Genomic DNA, 22,743 nt, shown 5'->3' with positions numbered 1-22,743 from the left:
ATACTGGAGTGGGTTGCTATTTCCTTCTCCAAGGGATCTTCCTGACCCAGGGATTGAACCTGCATCTCCTGCAATGGCAGGTGGATTCTTTACCACTGAGCTGCCAGAGAAGCCATTAAGATAGATCAAAACACAGGTGAATGAGTTCTGATTCACTCTTTTCCTTGATGTCATGCAGCTTACAGCCTCTTAAAATCCCAACATTTTTAGGGGAGAGGGATGCCACAGGAGTGCCAATGTATCATATTATACTACTATAAATAGCATATCTAGCAAAGAACTTTTTGAGTCAAGTGGTCAGAGTGACTGAATTCAAGGGTCAGGGAAAAATAAAGTCAATATTCATTTACCCTCATCTACATTTGATAATTTTAACTAGGTTATTCTAATTTCTTTCGTTTAATTGTACTCAGATTTTCATTATGGTAATGAGTAAGACAATCTCTAGCTTAATTTCTTTACCGGAAGTTTTAAAGGTACTTTGCAAGAGAGAGTACCACTCCATAGCTAGAGAAGACAGTGATGTATGCCTTAGATCAAATAGCAAGGAAACCATTCAGAATTCACTGGGCAAGTGACATCACAGAGTAAAATATGGTAAGGGAGGAGTCCAGTGTTCCTTTTTTTCAACACTGATTTAAAATAAAGAGGATAAAATGATAATTAAAAGAGAAAAAAAAAAAAAAAAAAAAAAAAAAAAAAAAAAAAAAAAAAAAAAAAAAAAAAAAAAATAAAGAGACATTTCCTCTTTGGGGATTTAAGCAATGAAAAGATGTGCAGGTCTTAGTTATATATATATATATATATAAAACAGAATCACAGAACTCAGCTATATTATATAATATGCATTATATATGTATTAATAAAATGTTTGGGGTGAGTGTAAAAAAATTACTCTAAATTTCTGAAGACTTTAGAAGTAAGATTTTAGCCTATCCTAAATGAATATATAAATCTATACTACATAGATGAAAATACCTATAACCTATTCTGGGCAAGACAGTGCTAATGTAACCTTATTCTCATTTTTAAAATGAACATTGAAGGATATTAACTCGGACTTTTAATTTTCATGCTATAGTCTGGGAATCCTTTATATCTAACGACAGTGGGAAAAGAGGTACGTTTAAGTATGATTCACGCTTACATAGTTCCTCTTGTAAAAGAAAAATTACCTGGTACTTATAACTGAAAATATTGTGGACCATTTCTAATAAGGGAAGCCAAAGGACCAAAACATAGAGCTCGTAGAAAAGACACAGTGAGCCAGGGCCAAAGTCAGTTTTTGGAATCCAATGAACCTAACTCTATTCCCACATCTAGCATCACAGGATTCAGTTACTAGGAATACTGTAAATTTGAATACTTTGTTTTTGTTTCAAATCAAAGAAAAATCCATCCTTGCTAACAAATTTCAAGGCTGAGAAGGTTCATAAGCACCTCTTTGCTCTGTGTGGTCTGGTCTGATCTACCTTTACCAGAACTCTTCTTTGGGAAGTTGCTAAGCCCAGTAGACCAGTTCTCTCTTTATCACTCACTACTTGAAAAAAGTGAAGTCGCTCAGTCAAGTCCGACTCTTTGCGACCCCATGGACTGTAGCCTACCAGGCTCCTCCATCTGTGGGATTTTCCAGGCAAGAGTACTGGAGTGGGTTGCCAGTTCCTTCTCCAGGGGGATCTTCCTGACCCAGAGACCGAACCCTGGTCTCCCTCATTGTAGACAGATGCTTTACCATCTGAGCCACCAGGGAAGTCCAGGGATTATTGTCTAGGAAGGCTGTATATATATTGGGGTTTATTTTGCCTCGTCTAATGCACACAAATGATCAGGTTATCCAACTATATTACAGCTATAAAATGTTATGGCAAATCCCGAATGAGCTTTCTGGCCAATCAATACCTTTTAACTGACTTCCAAGCTTCAACAGTAGAATGGGCTCCTTAAACTCACTGGTTATTTTGAAAAGAGTAAAGGTACAATTCCAAACTTCACCAGTGTGACATTTTTATATTCTTCTTGTTTCATGTCCGCCATATATCTCACACCTGCTTTGCATTTCTATAAGCTGAAAGAGATCTACATTCACACTCATTTCCAAAACTCTCCCAAATTATCAAGTTCCTTTATCCTTTAATTTCCATAGAATGTTTCTCATATATTTTCTTCTTTCCTGCCTTCAATAATTGATTGTGCAACAGTAAAGTTAATATAAAACTCTTTTGAGTTAAATTCTTAATTTTCTACATTTCTTAAACAGTTTACAATTCATCTACCGCTTATACTGTAAAGCAATATGGCAGTTGAATTTAGGGCTTATTAAAGTGATTTCTTTGTATGTGACATTTTTCTTGAAAATGTGATTTTTATTCTGTGTGGTATGCTGTTGTGCTATTAAGTTTCAAATTTTTGGTTTTTAAAAAATTGAATAGAGAATATTTTGAAAACAGAAATAATTCAAGACTCAATTAGAATCTCACTGACTTTTAACTGACAGAAACAAACTGACAAACCATAATCGCTTATGGGTACTCTGACTAAAGCAGCCCAGAGTCAAATGCAAACCTGTTAAGAACATACACTTTGAAACCAAGAGCTGGAAGTAGGTGAGATTTGGAGGATTCAAGATTCTGAATGTTCATTCAAATGCCTGCATGCTCAGGCACTTTAGTTATGTCCGACTCTTTGCGACCCCATGGACATGGATTGTAGCCCGCCAGGCTCCTCTCTCCATGGGATTCTCCAGGCAAGAATACTGGAGTGGGTTGCCATGCCCTCCTCCAGGGGATCTTCCCCACCCAGGGATTGAACCTGTGTCTTCTGCATCTCCTGCATTGCAGGTGGATTCTTTACCACTAGCCACAAGGGAAGCCCTCAAATGTTATATTGGCAGTATAATCACTGAGCTCTCTTTTACAACAAAAGTTGAAAGTTTACTACAGAAAAGATGCTCTGACTTGAAGATAAAATGTATATTGGCCAAATACAGCATGATGAATCCCTTTGTTACATTAAGTTCTTAATCTTGAAGATTTCATTTTTTGATTTATGCCTTTTTCCGTATTTATTTTAAACATGAAAATGATTTTTTTTAAACAAAGTCCCTATGACTTTTCCATTGTCTAGGAAGGTAAAGAATACAATTTTTTACAAGGAAAAAAACTGGGCATCTGTTTGGCAGAAATGAGTACTTCAAGTACATAATTAAGTTATGAACAGAGCTATTACACTCTAAGCAACAGCAGTAACAAGGAAAAGAGCTAGAATATGCATTTTGTATAAAGATTAAATTTCATGGTATAATAAATAAATGCACTCTGATTTACACAACTTGCAAAAACCTTCTGCTGATGATTATGAATAATACTGTCCATCATTGACTTTGCTGATATCAGCACTGCCTCACATAGAGTTTCAAAGGCAAAATTCTTGCCCCCAAAGCCACAAAATGTACAAAGTTGCTTTGTTATTAAGTATTTTGTTTGCCAAAAGCCCTGCAAACTAAAATACATCTTGGAAGTTTGAATCACCAGCGTGATCATTATTTTGGTATAAAAAGATAAGAAAAATTTTAATATGAAAATTAATAAAACCAGTAAAAGGTGAAACCTGTTGTATAAATAGACATTTTAACATAAAAGTGAGACTTTTATCTCACTTAAGAGAAAGAAAAAATTTGATACAACTTACTTGAAGATTTGAAAATATCATATTTTCCCAGCTCTAGATAAATATATTACTCCAATTTATTAGTCATCTTCAATATACAATATATAAGTCACAAAACTGGGAATATTACAACACCAAAACCTTTCACAGCACTAGCTACCAGTTACCAGAACTGTAAGAAATCTTATAGCTATATATCAGCTTAATATTTAGAATATAGAAATAGATATGGCTAAGCTGTGGTAAACAATAGTGCAATCAAACAGTAAGGACCACAAAATATATTTGTTTTCCTTTTTAGCTTGTATACCTAACCTCATTGACCTACTTCAATAGCCTTATCAACCGAGTATGAAACATTTTATTCCATTTAAAAAGTTACCATATGTTCCCTCAGGTTAGGTTAATTTATTCTTGAAGTGCAGTTCTATGAAATATCCAGACTATTCATAAATTTCTATACAATGAGTAACTCATAGCTAAAATGAAATATCTTATGTGGAGTTTTTTTTTAATAACTTTTAAGTAGTGGCTTGGTTTCTATTTTTCCAACTAAAACTTGGAAGTGCATACAAAATTAAAAGAGAAGATATAAATACATGTAAATAGAATCTTAGTTACATAAAAGAATTAACTTGTTCACTTATATTAGTAATATGGGGTTTTTATTAAATACCATTACTGAATTTTTTTGGGGGGGCCGCATTGTGCAGCATGCAGGATCCTAGTTCCCTGGCCAGGGATTGAACCCATGCCCCCTGAATTGGAAGCACAAGTCTTAACCACTGGACCTTTGGTGAAGTCCCTATCGTTACTGAGTTTAACACAGCCTTGGTTACTGTGTTAAGATTCTCCTGAAAATAACAGAAAGAAATACACAAATAGGTACAGTCCAGCTGTTATTTTTCTCTCTGTTCTCTGTAATGACAAACCTTTATAGCTTTTTCCATTCTAACGGAAATATCTCTCAACAAAACTTGGAGAAAATAATAGAGAAAACAATAAGTAAGATATAAATTAGTGCTCTACATATTATAAAAGTCAATCACTGTCTTTCTAAAGTTTTGCTTGTTTCTTCAGGAAGGTATCCCATTGCAAAGTCAACATATTATCCATCTAAGACAGAGACTGCTATACAGGAGTCACTGGGGAGATGCCGTAGCAGAGAGGAACAAGCCCCGGGCCCCCTGGCATCCGGCGAGGGGCAGTGAGGGGACAGACATGGCAGCCCAGCTCTGGAAACCACTTGGGAAGCCACTCCACTGACCAGTACTGAGTACTGAGGACTCTTCACTTCCCATCCTTTTCAGCTGACTTAAAGAACTGCCACTTCCATCATCAGTCCAACCTGCACTTGAAACATTCAAGGTAAGTTCATTTTGGAAGGGGGCGGCAGGACGGACCATAGATGTCAAGGTTGAGAGATGTAATGTTTTTATAGCTTAATGAAAAGCAGTATCTTTAAAGAATTCACATCTGTACAACATTAAAAGTCCACTATATTGTCAACCCTGTTGGGCAAACCAGATCATTTACTTTAGACATGTCGTAGAGAAATTTCCGCTCTAATTTCTTAAGTCATAGCTTTGCATGAGTATTTCCTTCCTCCATTCCTGTTACAAATAACTTCTATGGAGACTCAAATAGTGATCTCATTATTCTTTAAAGGTAGCTAAAGAATCTCTAGGCAGTAATGTTTTGGTCAATTATATCATTATGTAAATTGTAAAGGCTTACTAACTGTATGTCACTGGGAAAGATCTTATTATAGAATTACATAATTTGTATTTTGAGGGTCAAGAATATATTATTTTTCAGGCACTCTTTTAAAGAATTATTAACTACCTGAAAATCAAGATAAGGTAGCATAATAAGAAAGCCAGATTTTAGTCTAGCAAAACATGCATTGAGGGCTTTAATGACATATTCATTTTACTTGCAATCATTTTGGGTCTCTCTTTCCTTTTTTTTTTTTTGCACGCCTAATGATTCATTTAATGTGTGTGCGTTGCTATGTGTCCTCAAGCATGAACAATGTCAATAGGATAAACTACTGATAAGAGAAAGCGAAAAGTCCAAGTTGCTGGAGACTGACCCAGTCTTTCCTTATCTCAGTGCATATTGTTCTGAAATGTCCCCTGTGGTTTAAGTTGTGAACAAATGAGAATGTCACATGAGCAAATGCAGAATGTCAGTGACTTAGATGTGAGGGCCTAGAGTGAGCTCAGCTGTGTTGGCCAGTATCTGCGTGCCACCTTGGTTACCAAAATATATACTGGGTAGGCAGGGCTCATCTAGAAACTGAATTAGGAATAAGGATTGAGAGGGAAACTCAGCTGGGTGATGAATGAGTTTCAGCTCATTTCTGGGATTAGTTGGAGAAGGGATAGGAAAAAGTGGGTTGGACAGTCAGCTATTCTGAGCACCTTTGAAGACCTCAGATCCCACTCATCTAGAAGAGATAAAACTATTTAGGCCAGTACTAATCACTTCACAAATCTTAGTAAACGGAAGATTTTGGCTCAGTAGGGATGGAGTGGACTGAGATTCTGCACTTCTCTAAGCTCCCAGGTGACAGGATGCCACTGGTCCACGGACCACATTTTGAGTAGCAATGATTGTAGTGCAACATTACCCAGTAAAAGTTTTGCAATGATAGAAGTATTCAACATCTGAATCGTCTACTATGGTTTACTGAGCACTTGAAATGTGGCTAGGACAGGTGAGAAAATAAATTTCTACTTAAATTAACTTTAAATAGCCACATGGAGCTAGTGGCTACAATGCAGGACAGCTCAGATCTTGGACATTCACGGACCTCTTCTCCACCAGAGCAATTTACGTCATGGTCCCCAAATGCTCTAATCCATCAATTCATTTAGATGAGTAAGTCTCCTTCCATTAAATGAAAACTATAAAATTTAAATTGTTTTCTTCCTAATAACACTTGGCTAGATGACCCGCAACGAGGGGGCAAAGGTGCTTATGCTTGGTTACTCAGTATATCTGACTCTTTGCAACCCCATGGACTGCAAAGCCTGTCAGGTTCTGCTGCTCGTGAGATTCTTCAGGCAAGAATACTGGAGGGTTGCCACTTCTTCCTCCAGGGGATCTTCCCAACCCAGGGATTGAACCCGCGTCCCCGATGGCTTAGTGGTAAAGAATCCACCTGCAATGCAGGAGCCGCAAGAGATGCGAGTTTGATCTCTGGGTGGGGAAGATCCCCTGGAGGAGGGCATGGCAACCCACTCCAGTGTTCTTGCCTGGAGAATCCCCACGGGCAGAGGGGCCTGGAGGGCTACAGTCCATGGGGTCATGAAGAGTCGGATGTGACTGTAGTGACTTAGCACGCATTTCTGCATTGGCAGGCAGATTCTTTACCACTGAACCACCAGGGAAGCCTGGGGTGGGGGCAAAAGTGGGGTGAGACAAAAGAAGCCCTTTTGCAGTGGGATAGCTGAAGAGGAAAGGGTAGTACATGGCAGTGAGACTGTGAGTAACCATCTCTGCACTGGGCATGTGGAAAGACGGGAAAGTGAAAGTGAAGTCGCTCAGTCGTGTCCGACTCTTTGCAACCACATGGACTGTAGCCCGCCAGGCTCCTCCGTCCTGGGATTTTCCGGGCTAGAGTACTGGAGTGGGTTGCCGTTTCCTTCTCCAGGGGATCTTCCTGACCCAGGGATCGAACCCAGGTCTCCCGCACTGCAAGCAGACGCTTTTACCGTCTGAGCCACTGGGGAAGTCCTGAAAGATGGGAAGCCAGGCAGTTTAAGAATGAAACTCAGAAAGTGACGTAGAAGGACGGATGGATGAGCGAAAATGAGTACTTGGAAATTTTATTCAGGCCTGACCGTGTCCCTATTTTTCTTGAAAAGTCAGTTGTTCCTCAGGAAAATGAGGAAAGTGAGGGAACATGAAAGGAAGTGAGTGTTGGGAGGTTGGCTGTGAGTCTCCTCCAGTGCTCCGAGATTACCCAGGTGTGGGAGAGCCTGAGGGGAGGAAAGGCCACAATTATAGCCCCCAAGCCAGGCTCCGGCTTGAGCATCTCACTTCAGCTTTTGTGTGGACCCAGGCACGGAGCCCCTCTGCACCCCCCAGGGCTCCGATCAGCTGTCATGGAGAAGCTCCTCCCAGCCTTGCTGTAACCCCGTCTACCACAGAAGCTGGTTCCTCTGTGAGGCTGGACCGTGGCCTCCCGAGCTCTGAGGGCACCGTCCTGACAAGCAGGTGAGGGTGAAGGCCTCTGGGTCCTACAGAGCCATGCACGGATGGTTCATAGAGTGAAAAGTGCTCTTATTTAACCCTAAAGATCAATCTTGTTATTTTTAAAGAATTTCATGTCAATGTATGGCAAAAACCACTACAATATTGTAAAGTAATTAACCTCCAACTAATAAAAATAAATGAAAAAAAGAAAAAAAAGAATTTCCCTCATCCAAAAGCCACATGCAGGAAAATTCTAGCTAAAGATTCTGTTTAGTGAGGTTCAGCATACGTAAGAGATGCTACTCAAGAGTGAAAAGTGTTAGTCACTCAGTTGTGTCTAACTTTTTTGCAACCCCATGGACTGTAGCCCCAGCAGGCTCCTTGGTCCATGGAATTCTCCAGGCAAGGACACTGGAGTGGGTTGCCATTCGCTTCTCCAGGGTGAGGGTGAAAGAGCAACATCAAATAAAAAATTCAGTCGTTAACATCTTACTCTTAAACTCTGAACAAGAGATAACCTGAGAATCTTTTCTATTGGCAAAGAAGAATCTGGGGAGAGTGAAAAATCAATAAAGGTTTTTTATATTAATTCGTTCTTTTCTAGGATTTCTTGCCTCCTTGTCTCCACACTTTCTTTGTGTGTGTGGACAAGGATTTCTGATCTAAGCAGAGTTCAGAGAATCTGGACTGCCTTATCTCACAGGGAAGTGACTGAGGACACTTTCCAGCGTGGATGACTCTAAAATGGAAATGACTTCTGATTTTGTAAGTGTGGATAATGTTAAAATTACTAAGTGAGTGGCTCTTGGCTCTTTTAAGCTACCTGATACAATGTGGAAAATTTCCCATTTATTCACAACTTAGGTAAAATATATAGTCAGACACATTTGGTCAGGAGCCTGAGTTCATTTATTTTTAAGATATCCAAACTGTGACTTTTACTAGTAAATACTCTAATCATAAATAAGAATAAAGTGTCAAATATGTAAACCCTTTTGATACAATTAAATTATATGTCTGACAATAGCTCGTTTTAAATGTTTTCTCATCAATATTTCTCTTTAAGCATTTGGCAAAAAAGTCTAGAAAATATCAATGAAAGTATATTTTAGATTACACGTATGCAAGTGTGAATGTACATATAAATGTATATGTGTATGTGTACATATATATGTGTCTATATATTTATGTGTATATGTATATCTTTTGAGCACCTACCTAGAAGGCTACTTTATGAAAACTGTCACCACTGGGTCAGTATCCTGTTTAATTCTCTTATATAGAAGATTTTTAAATACTATAATGAATTTTTTAGTATATGATGTCTAAAGTAAATTTATTTGAGGACATTTTTCTGACTTTTTGATAGGTATGCCTTTGGCATTCAAAGATTTTGATCACAGAAATGTTAACTTCTCATGCACTACACTGAAGTACAGTGGTTTATAAAAAGGAAATAATATCTGCCTGACAGGATATAAGAATTAAGTGAGATATAATAACGGAAAGCCCTTAAGAAAAAGTTTAAATCTCATTGGGAAGTTTCTGTCAGTTGTCTCTTTAGCAAATGAATGACTCTGGCGGCCAGTCAGTATACTGATCCTAGTTTGAGACACTGGGGAAATTCCTGGTTGTCAACAGTCTGCTATATAATAGATGCAAACACAGTATTAAATAAATATTAAATTGAAATGAAAAACAGAGTGTGAGAATTTTGGTTTGGAGAGCTATCACTAAGTTACCTTAAGACAACAGAACATGTAATTTTATGAAAATATACAGAGAATTTTCTTAATGTGCACACCTGCTGTTTATGACAGACTGATATAAAATTGGCTTGCATAAGATATATATCATTTGTTGATTGGGGCCCAGACACATATTCACAGATTCTTAGATATAGAATATGCAAAATTCCACATCAAAGAACAGAAAAGTGCCTTAAGCCAACCAAAAGGTACTTAGGTAATAATAAATTAAATTCCATTAAAACTGACATTAAAGCTAAGTGTTACATATTAAATGTGACATGCAAGAAACAAAAAAACAATTCAGGCAGCAACATCGTGCATTAAGATTTGCATTCATTCATAGTGTTTGAGGGATTTTAACCATATTTTCTGACCACTGAGAGCTAGAAATCTGAAATGATACCAATTCAAAACACCACTTAACTGACATTTTAGTCTTCTAGCCAGTGATTTGAGGAAAGAAGCCAATGCCTCTAACAGTGAAACCCAGTAAGTTTCAGCCACATATTTTTATGTGGTTGTGCGATAAGAAAATCCCACCCGACCAGATTAAAGGAAAGTAAACATTCTGCAGTTCCACCTTTTGGATAATGCAGTTGTCTCCAATTCCTCCTACCTTTTTACTAATATGAGCATATTTGAACATGTCAGGTTTGCACAATAAGAAAATGGCTTCGTGGAATGTATTTTTTTTGGCACAAAAATATTTTCTAATACTTCAAATCAAAATTTTCACCCATAGCAAAATATTAAGCCATAGAGGTGTCTTAGCGGTGCTTACTCATCTAGGCAGAAAACTACAAGAACAGCCATTGGCTCCCAAGGACTTTGTATTAAGTAGCGATGACTTTCCTCCCAAGGAATAGCACCAGTATGATTACACCTCAGGCTGGAGGGTGCTCCTTTCAAGCTCTTTAATTCCCTGGAGAATTCGCTTCACATGACCCACTTTCGGTATCCCCAGGTCCTAAGAAAAAAAAAGGGAAAAAAAGGTAAAAAGAAAGAGAAAGAAGTTAACTGATAAGAGAAAACTGATGGTTAAATATTTAGCTAGCTAATAAAATGTAGTTAGCATTCAGTTCATTCATCTTAGATTCAACGATTTACAAAGTAAAAGTTAGAAAAGTAAAGTTTATAAAACCAAAAAATCCTGAAATTAAAAAATTACCAACCATTAAAAAAACCACATCTTACACAAACTCTTAAATGCAACATTCTCATAGGTTACACACAAGGGCAATTCTTCAACAGTCAAAATTACTTTCTCCTTTTTCTTCTTTTTTGATTTAGAAAAACAGAGGTCCTTTTGGAATCTCTGAGAGAAGTGACATGTGACACCAGGGTACCCACAAAATTTACTCAAATAAATTTTGTAGTCTTAAAACAACTACACATTTCCTTGCTAAAATATTAAACTTACAAATAAGTCCTGCTCCTCAAGAAATTACTCTAGTATTTATTACCTACATGTGGAATGTTAAACCCTTTTGCACTTGCATTTAGAGTCTTTGATGTGTGTGAAATATTTAAATAATTTTTATATTTTATAAGTGTAAAAAAATCACATAAACATAGGTATATATATATAAAACTCATATATATATATATATGAGTTTTTCCTCAGAACACTTTTGACTCCTTTCCCTCAGAACTCCTCCTGTTGTTTAAAGACCCAGCTTCCTGAAAAGAACCAAGAAGCCAAGATTTATTGGGTTGGCCACAAAGTTCATTTGGGTTTTTCCTGTAACATTGATGGAAACATCCATACGATGTTATGGAAAAACCCCAAATGATCTTTTTGGCCAACCTAACAGTTTTCAGAAATGAATGGTGACTGCTGAGTGTGCAGCACAGAGCAGGCACTTGGCAAATGCATGCTTGTTGCACGGATAAAGGAGATGCATTCAAGACAGCCGTAATATCTGCTATCTGAAAAACTAAACAGATGGCAAAGATCTCCACTCCCGATAGCTTCCTTAAGCTTAACGGCCATAATGAATTTGCCAGTATGTGAAGTCAACTTCTTCACAAAACAGACAGTGTGGAATATCTGAAAATAAGTAAAAAGATGATTTGCAAAGCAGTCTTTTTTTTTTTTTTTCCTTTTTTTTTTTTTTTTATTTTTCAGTGGGTTTTGTCATACATTGATGTGAATCAGCCATAGAAAGTAGGATTATAAGGTATCACAAGATTATTTGTCTCACACACACACACACACACACACACACACACGTTCTCTCAACCTCCCCCATATACTTTATGAGCTCTCTGAATTCTGTAGCACCATTGCTACTGAGGATTCTGCATCTTTCTGGAAAATGATCTTTCCACAGTCAGTGCTCTTTTCAAGCTTGAGATAATTTTAGTGTAATGTTTTTACAATATTTAACTGATCCTGAAAAATATCTGCTCATTGACACCAGGTCATCCAAAACTAGCCTTAAGGCAACTATCTAACTCCTGAAGTGTGTGCTAAAACAGCAAACTTAAAAGCAAGGCCAAACTTTAAAGGAAGATGGAAATGTAGATGCATTTGATTTGAGTGGAATAGTTAAGTATTCTTTATACTTTATGATAATGTAGTTATGTGAATAAGAAAGATATTTAATATCAAACAATTATTTTAGGCCATAGGCATACTATATTCTCAAGAATAAAAGTTTCTTTGAGAGAAGCAGACTCTACTCATAATTATTATTTTTGGAGTCACGAGATGAATGTTTTCCCTAGAGTTACACTAACTTCTTAGCTATCTTTAGTTTGAGTTCAACACATTCATGTCTTCGAGGAATCAGGCTGTGATAAAGTTATGCCATGAGATCATATTCATTAGTGTTAACTTTTTCTTCCTTTGGAAGAAGAGGTTTAACTTTGCAGAGGCATGCTTTGCAGCTACTGTTATCCTTTGGCCCAGACAAAAACAACTTTCCAAATGGAGAAAACAAAACACCAACCAAACAACCCCCCCCGTGTCTTTACCACTTTATTTGGGGGTGGTGTGTATGTGTGCTCAGTCGCTCGGTCATGTCTGACTCTTGAGACCTGGACTGCAGCCCGCCAGGCTCCTCTTTCCATGGGATTTTTTCAGAAAAGAATACTAGAGTGGGTTGTCATTTCCTACTCCAAGGGATCTTCCCAATCCAGGGATCGAACCCGAGTCTCTTGTGTCTACTGCATTGGCAGGCAGATTCTTTACCACTGTGCCACCTGAGAAGCCCTGCTTTCTTCGGCCACCCTCACTGTTTTCTACCGTCTCCAGGAGAGAAAATACTGCAACCGGTCTGTCTGTTACAGCACATTAGAAATATCTTCCGTTTCCCACCTTTACGCTGTCACACTGCTATCTCCAGTGCCTGGTGATGAGGAAGTAACACCTGAGCCGACATCTGGGCAGCAGCTAGCCACGTGGCAGGTAGGGAAGAAGCATACCTTCAGAGGGTGCACCCCTGACGCGAGAGTTTCATATTTTTAAATAAATGGAGCACGGCCAGATTGGAAGAGCATAGCCCCAAAGGGTCAGTGACCCCACAACAGGTTGAATACATAGGCAGAACTCTGTAGGTGTCCCAAAGATGCTGAGTCTTCATTGGAATTGAAATGGGAAGCCACCAAAAGGTTTTAAGCAGAAGAGTGATACACCTGATGTTATTAAAGCATCACTCTGGGCTTCCCTGGTGGCTCAGAGGGTAAAGAATCTGCCTGCAGTGTGGGAGGCCCGGGTTAAATCCCTAGGCTGGGAAGATCCAATAGGGAAGGGAATGGCAACCCACTCTAGAATTCTTGCCTGGAGAATTCCACAGACAGAGGAGCCTGGTGGGCTACACTCCATGGGGTTACAAAGAGGCAGACAAGACTGAGCGACTAACACATATACACAAACACACACACACAAAACATCATTCTAGTTGCAATGATAATAGATGAGAGGGCAAGAGTATCGATGGGTAGGCCAGTGAGGAAGCTACTGATGTTACACAGGCATGAGGAAGGATTGTGGAAAGGAGAAAGGAGGAAGATAAATAAATGGAGATTAAAATCAAACTACTTTGTGATGGTTTAATGAGTCAGAGGGGAAGGATAAGGAAGAGGAAGATGCTAAATATGACCCTGGGTTTCTCTGGCTCAGGTCCCTAAGTTGTTAAGATAACAGACCACAGGAGAAGGGGCGGAATAGGAGTAGGACAGGACAACAAAAGTTTGGCTGTGGACACTTTAAGGCTGACAGTCTGTGTCATGGCCTAGTGGCAAGCAGACATGATGATACGATCCTAGAGTTTACAAACGAGGTCAGGGCTAGAAGTAGAACCGTGTGAGCCAACGATATATCCATGGACAGTATCTAAAGTAATGGAAATGGATATGGTTGCCTAGGGAGTAGATAGCCCTTCAACAACATTCAGAGACTTTCCTCTGAAGGGTTTGCTCTCTCTTAAAGCTCCAGTGACAGAGAACAAGGTGAGCTCATTTCTAACTTGGTTTTGTTCCACTGAAGACTGTAAAATTACTACCCTTCCCATTGTGCTATACTCTGTTTTAGAACCAAAAGAGTTAAAATGGACTATGTGAATACAAATTTCTGAAAGCAAAGTTTTAAGGGAAAGAATGTCATTTGCCTTAAAAATAAAAACAAAAAAGTCTCATGCTAAATAAAAATTTTACTAACATGATCCTTAATCATCTCCTTTGCACTCACTGTTTTTCCCAGCTTGGTTCTACCAGTCTAACTTTAACTTTTATACGTGAGCTTTGTTTTTTTGTTCTGCAAATATTATAACTCATTGTGTGCATGTGTATGTTTATGTATGTTTGTGTATGTTTATAATACATATATACAGACAAAGTCTTTTCCTTGAATGTATGCTTATTCATGGCAAGTGAAATGCAAGCTTCTAGAGGGCAGATGCTACCTATAGAAGAGAATAATACACTCATCAATATGTACATACGTATGTGTTAGTTGCTCAGATGTGCCTGACTCTTTGCGACCCTATGGACTGCAGCCTGCCAGGCTCCTCTGTCCATGGGATTCTCCAGGCAAGAATACTGGAGTGGGTTGCCATTTCCTTCTCCAGGGGATCTTCTCACCCAGGGATCGAACCTGGGTCTTCTGCTTTGCAGGCAGATTCTTTACCCTCTGAGCCACCAGGGAAGCCCATTCATCACCAGCTATTCAATAAATATTGCTGCCTGTTGAGGATATCAGAAGCTACACAAATATGTTACATGTAATGGTCTTCTACATTTACTTTTTGGTGTATTCATTTCAAGGGCTGGTCAATTTTTACTCTAATACTATATATTCTATATATTTTGCTATGTTCCAGATTTGGGATTTTCAACAAAGGTAATTAGTTAATCTATTATTTTATTATTATTCTGGCTAAAAATGTCTAGGTATAACGTTTAGTTATGTGTGTGTGTGTGCATGCTAAACCACTTCAGTCCTGTCTGACTTTTTGTGACCTTATGGACTGTAACCCACCAGGCTCCCCTGTCCATGGGATTTCCAGGCAAGAACACTGGAGTGAGTCACCATGCCCTCCTCCAGGGGATCTTCTGACCCAGGGACTGAACCCAGGTCTCTTACATCTCCTGCATTAGCAAGTGGGTTCTTTACCACTAGCGCCACCCGGGAAGTGCCAATGTTTAGATATAATATACTTTATAATACCCATTTGGGTTTAAAGGTCTCTATTAACATGTTTTTAGATAAAGGCACAACTGTTCATGAATTTATTAGGAATTTACTGTCTCATAATTTTATGCATTTTAGGACCAGTTGTATAGGAAAGGAATCAATCCATCAAATGTTGAAGGCTTTATCGCTGACTTAATGAAATCAATCTTGAAATTTTTAAATGGCAGTATGTGGCAAGAAAATATAACATGAGAGAATGCTACTTTTAACCCTGGGACGGAATATGGTACTTTGGCCATTTCTGTGGTTGTGGGTCCACTCAAAGAAGGAAAGGGAATTGCTGCAGACCATGAATTCATAATTTTTCTTCCCTGTCATAAAAGAGAAATAGGTTTTGAGATGTTCTCTAGCAAAAACAAGGCATAATTTTTATTTCATTCACTATAAAGGAAAATACGTTTATTTGGGGGAAGAATACACTTTCAATAATAAGCCATGGAAAGGAAATTTGAATTTGCCTAGTTGTTCATGTCACCTCTGAAAGGTCAACTTAGAAACACAACCAAATCGTAGAAGTCTAAGTGGCCACTGCTGTAGTCTCTCATCTAGTTCTCTATGTTAGGGAGGCTGCGTTCTTGGTATTTTGAATGAATTTTTAGTTGTTTCAACCTTTTAGTAGATATTTTCAGTCATTTTAAGCAACAAATATCACCTTTCATGTTGATCCAAGAAAATGAACTGATGGAAACACGATCCATTTGGAAATAGCACAGCCATGCCAACAGACACAGAGAAAAATTACTAAGTTCATGCTAAGCTTTAGCTGTGACTGTCAGACAATGATTCTTACAGAAAAATATTACTGACTTTCTCTTTTCAAAAGCATATAAGGAACTCAGGCCACAGGACAATGCATATTATATAGGTTACATACGCATAACAGGAGCCAAGCTGCAAGCACAGAACTGAAGGGTGCAGGAGAAAGGAGTCTGTTTTGCAAGAAAAAAATTTAAGAACAGAAGAGTAGCACAAAGGAAATACCTTAAGATCTCGCCTTTCCAGATGCAAGAGTTCAGCCCCTCTGATGTCATGACGGATGAAGATTTCTTTGTACTCTCCCAAATTGAGCAGATCCAGCCAAGCAGCAACTTCCTCTGTGCCCCATTTCTGAACTACCAAAGTTAAGAGCAAAACCCCCTTAATTTCTACATGCTCAGTGCATTACAAAGCACAGGCTGGCCAAAGAAGATGCAAAGCAGAGCACTGCGGCAGCTAGCCAAGGGAACGGCTCAAGGTACCGTCTCAAGGAAACTACAACTCGGCTGTTTCCCATGCAAGTTTCAGACTGTCAATCAACATGAGGCTCTGACTCGACAAAGGCATTCACTGCTGCGCACTTGTGCCTTTCGCTTTAGCTCAATTTCCTCCTTAAAGCCATGCAAACTATACAACGTGTATAAAAATGTGTTCCTCATAATCGGGATCAGCAGTACAAGGTCTTAATAAACTCTGAGGATTTCCTTAAGATCATATATGAAACTTATTATAGTTGAGCTACCAATGCTAATACAAATTTCAAATCTGACACAGCATATAATTTTACACAAACTTCTGCTTCAGGTCTTACCAACTTCAAGACCTTTATTGGTTCTCAGTTGCCTTTACTGGTTCTATTCTATTGATGATTCCCATTACAGACAATCACACAATGCTTGCGTGCTAGTAATTATGCAAGGCTTGCATGCGTGCTAATTGCTTCAGCTGTGTCCGACTCTTTGTGATTCCACGGACTGTAGCCCGCCAGGGTCCCCTGTCCATGGGATTCTCCAGGCAAGAATACTGGAGTGGGTTGTTGTGCCCTCCTCTAGAAGATCTTCCCAACCCAGGGATCGAACCCATCTCTCTTATGTCTCCTGCACTGGCAGGTGGGTCTTAACCACTAGCGCCACCTAGGAAGTGCAATTATGCAATAAGTGTATTGTTAAATCAAGTTAACATTGCCTACAAACTGTCAACACTGCTTTCCAAGATTAATTGGGTTATTTACTGTATGTATTCTCTTTCATACATTTTACCCAACATTGATAAGCTTAATAAAAAGTCTCCTTGTTTGCCACATTTGGTTTTAAAATGCTCTTCAATAGCTGCTCTATGCATTATCAAAAATAAGGTCATATATCATTTTTTAATATGAGATGGGAAACTCAGAAGTTATAAAATTATTTAATAAATTAAGACATCTACCATCATATACACAGAACTTGAAGGTCTTCAGCAGTAGCACAGCACTAAATTTAATCTCTAGGGAAAGGTGAAAAGGGAATTTGAAAGAATATCCAAGAAAGAGTTTAATCTTTGCTTGAGAATGCAAGTATCACAGTGAACTGTTATTGATGAGCTGAAACGGCGTTCTAAGTCCTTAAAAGAGGAGGAACAGAATATATAACTTGAGGTGGAAAATACACCTGGCAAGTTAAAGGATTAAACGAAAGTTTCTACGTTCCATTTGTCAAAATGAGACAGACTGCGCATGCTAAAGAAGGAGAACAAATTCTAAGCCTTGAGCTGCTGCTGAGCCAAGATGACGAACCATCGACAGAGGTGCTGACGTTTACACAATGCAGCAGAAGCAAGTCAGCAACCACTTCTTAGTCTTGTGCGCCTCATGACTACAGACTCCTGCTCACAATGGGACTGACTTTAGGTGTGCTATGATCTTCTGTATGATGGTACAGTGAACATAAAATGAGATTCACTACTTACACCATTTTACAGTGTATGATTCAATAGCATAAATGCTATTTATAAGGACATCCATAATAGCTATTTATAAGGACATCCATAATGTGGTACAATGATTATCACTCTCTAATCTCAGCTCGTTCTCATCCCCTCAATGATATCATGTTCATCTGTTATCTTTTTCATAACATTACACTTTCCCTTTCCATGTGGATCACCTACCAGGCTGTGAACTTGTCTTCTGCTTCTGAACCTTCTCCTTTTTGAATTTGGGCACAATACGAAATACCGTGCTTCTGCTGTTTCTCTTGGTGCAATCCATGGGGGGCTCCTGTTTGAGTCAATCAAGGAAAGAATTTTCTCAGGATATTAAGAGAAGAAAAACCCACTCTGACAGCAGAGATAACATTGGAATAGGTTATACCCACAGAACACTGATGGAGTGATAACTCTCTCCCCAAAAGTTCATGATGTTGCATACTCCTGAAAATGTACTGATTCCTGCAAGATGCCTTTGTTCACATAAAAGCTTTTTCTCATTTGCTCAAGAAAAGTGCATTCGAAAGGAGGACAGTAGTCTCCCCGACTAGGACAGTAGTGTGGTTCCCCTTTCCATGGTTTTTGTTATCTGCCGTCAACCTCATCCTGAAAACACTACGTGAAAACTGCAGAAGTAAGTAATTCATACAAGTTTTAAGTTGTACATGGCTCTGAGCAGCAGAGCTATCCTCTTCCATCCCATCTGTTAGTCCCTTCGGAACCATCTGAGTGATCCGACCAGGTGTTGTGGTATCATTGTGCTTGTGTTCAAGTCACTTTATTTTACTTAATAATGGTGCCAAAGAACAAAAGTAGTGATGCTAGCAATTCAGATATGCTAGAGAGAAGCTGTAAAGTGCTTCCTTTAATGAAAAGACGACAATTCTTAACTTAATAAGGAAAAAAAAATCGTATGCTGAGCTGGCTAAGATCTATGGTAAGAATGAATCTTCTGTCTGTGAAACTGTGAAGAAGGAAGAAAATATTCATGCTCGTTTTGCTGTTACATCTCAGATTGCAAAGGTTACAGCCACAGTGCATGAGACATGCTCAGCCAATATGGAAGAGGCATGACACCTGTACAGGAAGATATTTTGAGAGATGGACCACATTCACGCAACTTTTGTTACAGTGTATTGTTATAATAGTTCTATTTATTATTGTTGTTGTTCATGTCTTCCTGTTCCTAATTTATAAATTCAACTTTATCCTAGGTATGTCTGTGTAAGAAAAAACACAGAACATGTAGGGTTTGGTACTGAGATTCCAGGGGTCCCTTCAGAGTCTTAGGATGTATTTCCTGCAGATAGGGGAGGATGGCTATATTTAAAATGTATTTTCTCCTGAACATTTCTTTTTCAAAAGGTGCGTTCAAACTCTATTGTCACAAAGTGCACACATTTATAAACAGGTTGAATTTTACATACCTCATCCTCATTTGGGTGTAAGATATAATAAAGCCACGGAATTTCTGTTAACTTCTGTAGCTCCACTTCCACAGAATGTAAGGCGTTGGATACTCGCTCTTCATGTGGAGATTCCAATTGCTATTTAACAGCAGATTGAAAACTGAGGTAAAACAAGCCTCAGAGACCATCCTCAAACCCTCAAACAGAATAAACTATTTCGTTGACACTGAACATCCTCACCTCTTACGAGGCAAGACTAGAGTGTTGTTGGTTTTAAAACAAATAGAGCAAAAAGAACAGATTATTTTATACTGACTTCATTTAAGCAAATTTGCATAGATTTATCCTCACTTCCCAAAGGTGATATAAGCAACTGGTGTGACTTTTAATAATTTCACAGAAAAAACTATTGCTATTGGTGTTTTTTCCCTATGCAAATCCCTTCTTCCTTCTTATCCTTGCATCCCATCTGCCTTGCTAGTAAATAATCTCATCATTTTAACTTATTTGTGGCAAAAATCATTTTGATTTACATAGGCTACAGTGTAAACAAATAGTGATATTTCAAATTGGTCAAAAACATGTCACATAATAAGAATCACCTGCCACAAAAATCTTCTGGGTAACTAAAATAATAACTTTAGGGGAAAAAAAGCCTATGAATCTCAGAAAAATTGGTGATAAAAAGCTGTTGTAAAAATCAGGAAAAGCTTGTAAACTGGAAGAAGGTTTGGAAACTTTAAAGAGAATTTAACTGGTCACCTCTTGCCCATTCATTTAAAGCACTTATCATCACTATTTTTAAAAATTTTCTGGCTACATGGGGCAGCATGGGGAACAGTTCCTTGACCATTGATCAAACCCCTGCCCCCTGCATTAGGAGCTTGAAGTCTTAACCACTGGACCACCAGGGAAGTCCATAAAGCAGTTATTAAAAGTCACAAATTCAATAAATAAATAAAGGTGAAATTAACACTGCAACAAGCAGAATTGGGAGGCAACTGAATGCTAGCCTTGGCCTTGTTACTAACTATGCCCCCAAGGGATGATGAATTGATTGGAGGAGTCTCAGTTTCCTTCTCAGGCTTCCCTGATAGCTCAGTTGATAAAGAATCCGCCTGGAACGCAGGAGACCCTGGTTCAATTCCTGGCTTGGGAAAATTCGCTGGAGAAGGGACAGACTACCCACTCCAGTATTCCTGGGCTTCCCTTGTGGCCCAGCTGGTAAATAGTAGAACATGACCACACAATTCGAGGCTCTCTTCCAGCAAAGTGAACTTTGATAAATGATGTCAGAATTGCACAGTACCTATATATAGGTTCACGGGATTGAATTTATTTATTTTGGTCACACTGCAAGGCATGCGAGATCTTAGTTCCCCAAATAGGGATGGAACCCACACCCGCTGCAGAGGAAGCATAGTCTTAACCACTGGAACACCAGTGAAGTTCTGGTTCTCAAGATTTTAAACTGAAAGTTCAGAGAGATTACTATTATTTATTATGCACATTATTTTTTCCCCTCTGTTATTCAAATGCTCTCAAATCCCCTCTGTTATTCAAATTCTAGTATTTCTAGAAGCTAATAAAAATACAGAAATTCTCCACCATATCATATAAAAGTTAGCACTTTTATTTTAGTCTAAGTATATATGTCTTATAAAACTGATAAAATAGTAACTGTATGTGCTAAATTGCTTCAGTTGTATCCGACTCTTTGTGACCCTGTGGACTGCAGCCTGCTAGGCTCCTCTGTCCATGGGATTCTCCAGGCAAGAATACTGGAGTGGGTTGCCATGCCCTCCTCCAAGGGATCTTCCTGACCCAGCGATTGAACCTATTTCTCTTATGTCTCCTTCATTGGCTACATTCATTTTATAAGCAAAATAAAGAGTGTAACTTAGCTGCTCTCAAATATGATTGATTTTTTCTTTTGATATCAATATCGACAAACATTTAAAAATCATCCACTGGTAAAGCAGTTAGGACATATCCTTTCACTGCCGTGGACCAAAGTTTGGTCCATAGTCAGGGAACTAAGATTCCACAAGTGGTGCAGTACAGTCAAAAAATAAAAATTTCACTGGTGTACATTTTCAAACCAAACATCCGTATTTGACTATGACAGAAGAATTAAAAGTGCAGAAGAATCCTTCTATATTAACAAAATATAATTGATTACTATTAACCAAGTAACACTCAATGGGTACTTTCAGTATAGAAAGCTAAAATATAAGATAAGTTATGCTTCTAGTTCTTCTCAATCAGCAATTATCTTAAATATACTTCAAATAACACACAAAAAACATGTCCTTCATCCAGTAATTGGTACTGAGGTCATGACTTGCTGGATTTCCTATAGGACTAATTTTAGAAGAGCAGCAAGAAGATTCTGGTTAAAAATAGAAGTGCCAAGAATAACCAAGATGATCTTCCTATTGGTTTTTATCAAAAGATATATCCAATATTTCTTCCTAAAAGTTTCTATTCACAACCATAGCAGAGGCAGTCACCTCTTGCTCCAAGGAAGGTGCTCTTGAGTTTCCCTTGGAAGTGGGTAAAACCAATTGGTTCATGCAGCCTTTAAGATTCTCTTCTCAGAGCAAAGGATGCTTCAGTGGCAATATTCTTGTGGACAGCAGCCAAACAGAAATTCCAACCAATCACTTTCAGTTAGCTAGGCTATGGACCACCTCTCTCATTCTTTCACTATGCCAGATACTATGATTTTTATTCTCACTTTTATTTAGATGTATAAATTTTCCCCAGAAAGAGATAAAATTATAGTAAAGAGAAATGTTTTAAGATCATCACCTCATCTATCAATCAAAATTGTTACAAGGAATTAAAAAATAGCTAATATACTAGGCTTTCTACATTTACAACAGCATGTGTGAATAACCTAAAATTGAACACTAGGTGGCGAAAAGACCCAATGCTAGAACATTTCCAGGGTGAGGCAGGAAATAACAAGGGAAGGATTCTGGGCAAACCAAACAGAAACATCTAGGGAATCCTAGCACTTGTGTTTGAGGTCCATGGACTGTGGTCTGATTCACACTTGGCCTCAACTCGATTTCCAGCACCAATCTTGAGTTAATCCAGGACTAGGTCTAGTTCCTGAAATTTAGTTCTGGACACACCGACTCTAGAAAGCATCATCTAAGCCAATCTAGAAAACAGCAACAATCATATTTCAAAGGTTAATTTCGGGGACACAGCTCAAGCCTTCCTCTACTTTTCTGCATTCATGGGTTAATGAGTCCTTGAAGAAGGTCTCACTCGCTGTAAA

At 38.4% G+C, this 22,743-nt stretch overlaps 1 protein-coding gene across 7 annotated transcripts in view; it reads right to left on the bottom strand.

The window, feature by feature from the left end:
• Positions 1-737: 737 nt before the first annotated feature.
• DGKH (diacylglycerol kinase eta) overlaps positions 738-22,743 on the bottom strand; it is a 207,351-nt gene continuing 185,345 nt past the window's right edge. For 5 of the 7 annotated variants that reach the window (XM_065901947.1, XM_065901946.1, XM_065901950.1 and 2 more), the window contains 4 exons: positions 19,470-19,589; positions 18,226-18,334; positions 16,303-16,433; positions 10,337-10,590 (listed from right to left, as the gene is read on the bottom strand). In XM_065901947.1, coding sequence (XP_065758019.1) covers positions 10,501-10,590; positions 16,303-16,433; positions 18,226-18,334; positions 19,470-19,589 — 450 coding nt within the window. In that variant the 3' untranslated portion in view covers positions 10,337-10,500. Of the gene's footprint in view, positions 5,015-10,336; positions 10,591-16,302; positions 16,434-18,225; positions 18,335-19,469; positions 19,590-22,743 lie in introns of those variants that run through there. The other 2 variants (XR_010658504.1, XM_065901951.1) reach the window with 2 other exon arrangements.

Source organism: Muntiacus reevesi, chromosome 11 (assembly GCF_963930625.1).
Source record: "Muntiacus reevesi chromosome 11, mMunRee1.1, whole genome shotgun sequence".
In the NCBI taxonomy this organism is placed as follows: domain Eukaryota; kingdom Metazoa; phylum Chordata; class Mammalia; order Artiodactyla; family Cervidae; genus Muntiacus; species Muntiacus reevesi.
Note: the sequence above shows the minus strand (reverse complement) of the source record. Positions and strands in the feature narration are given on the sequence as shown.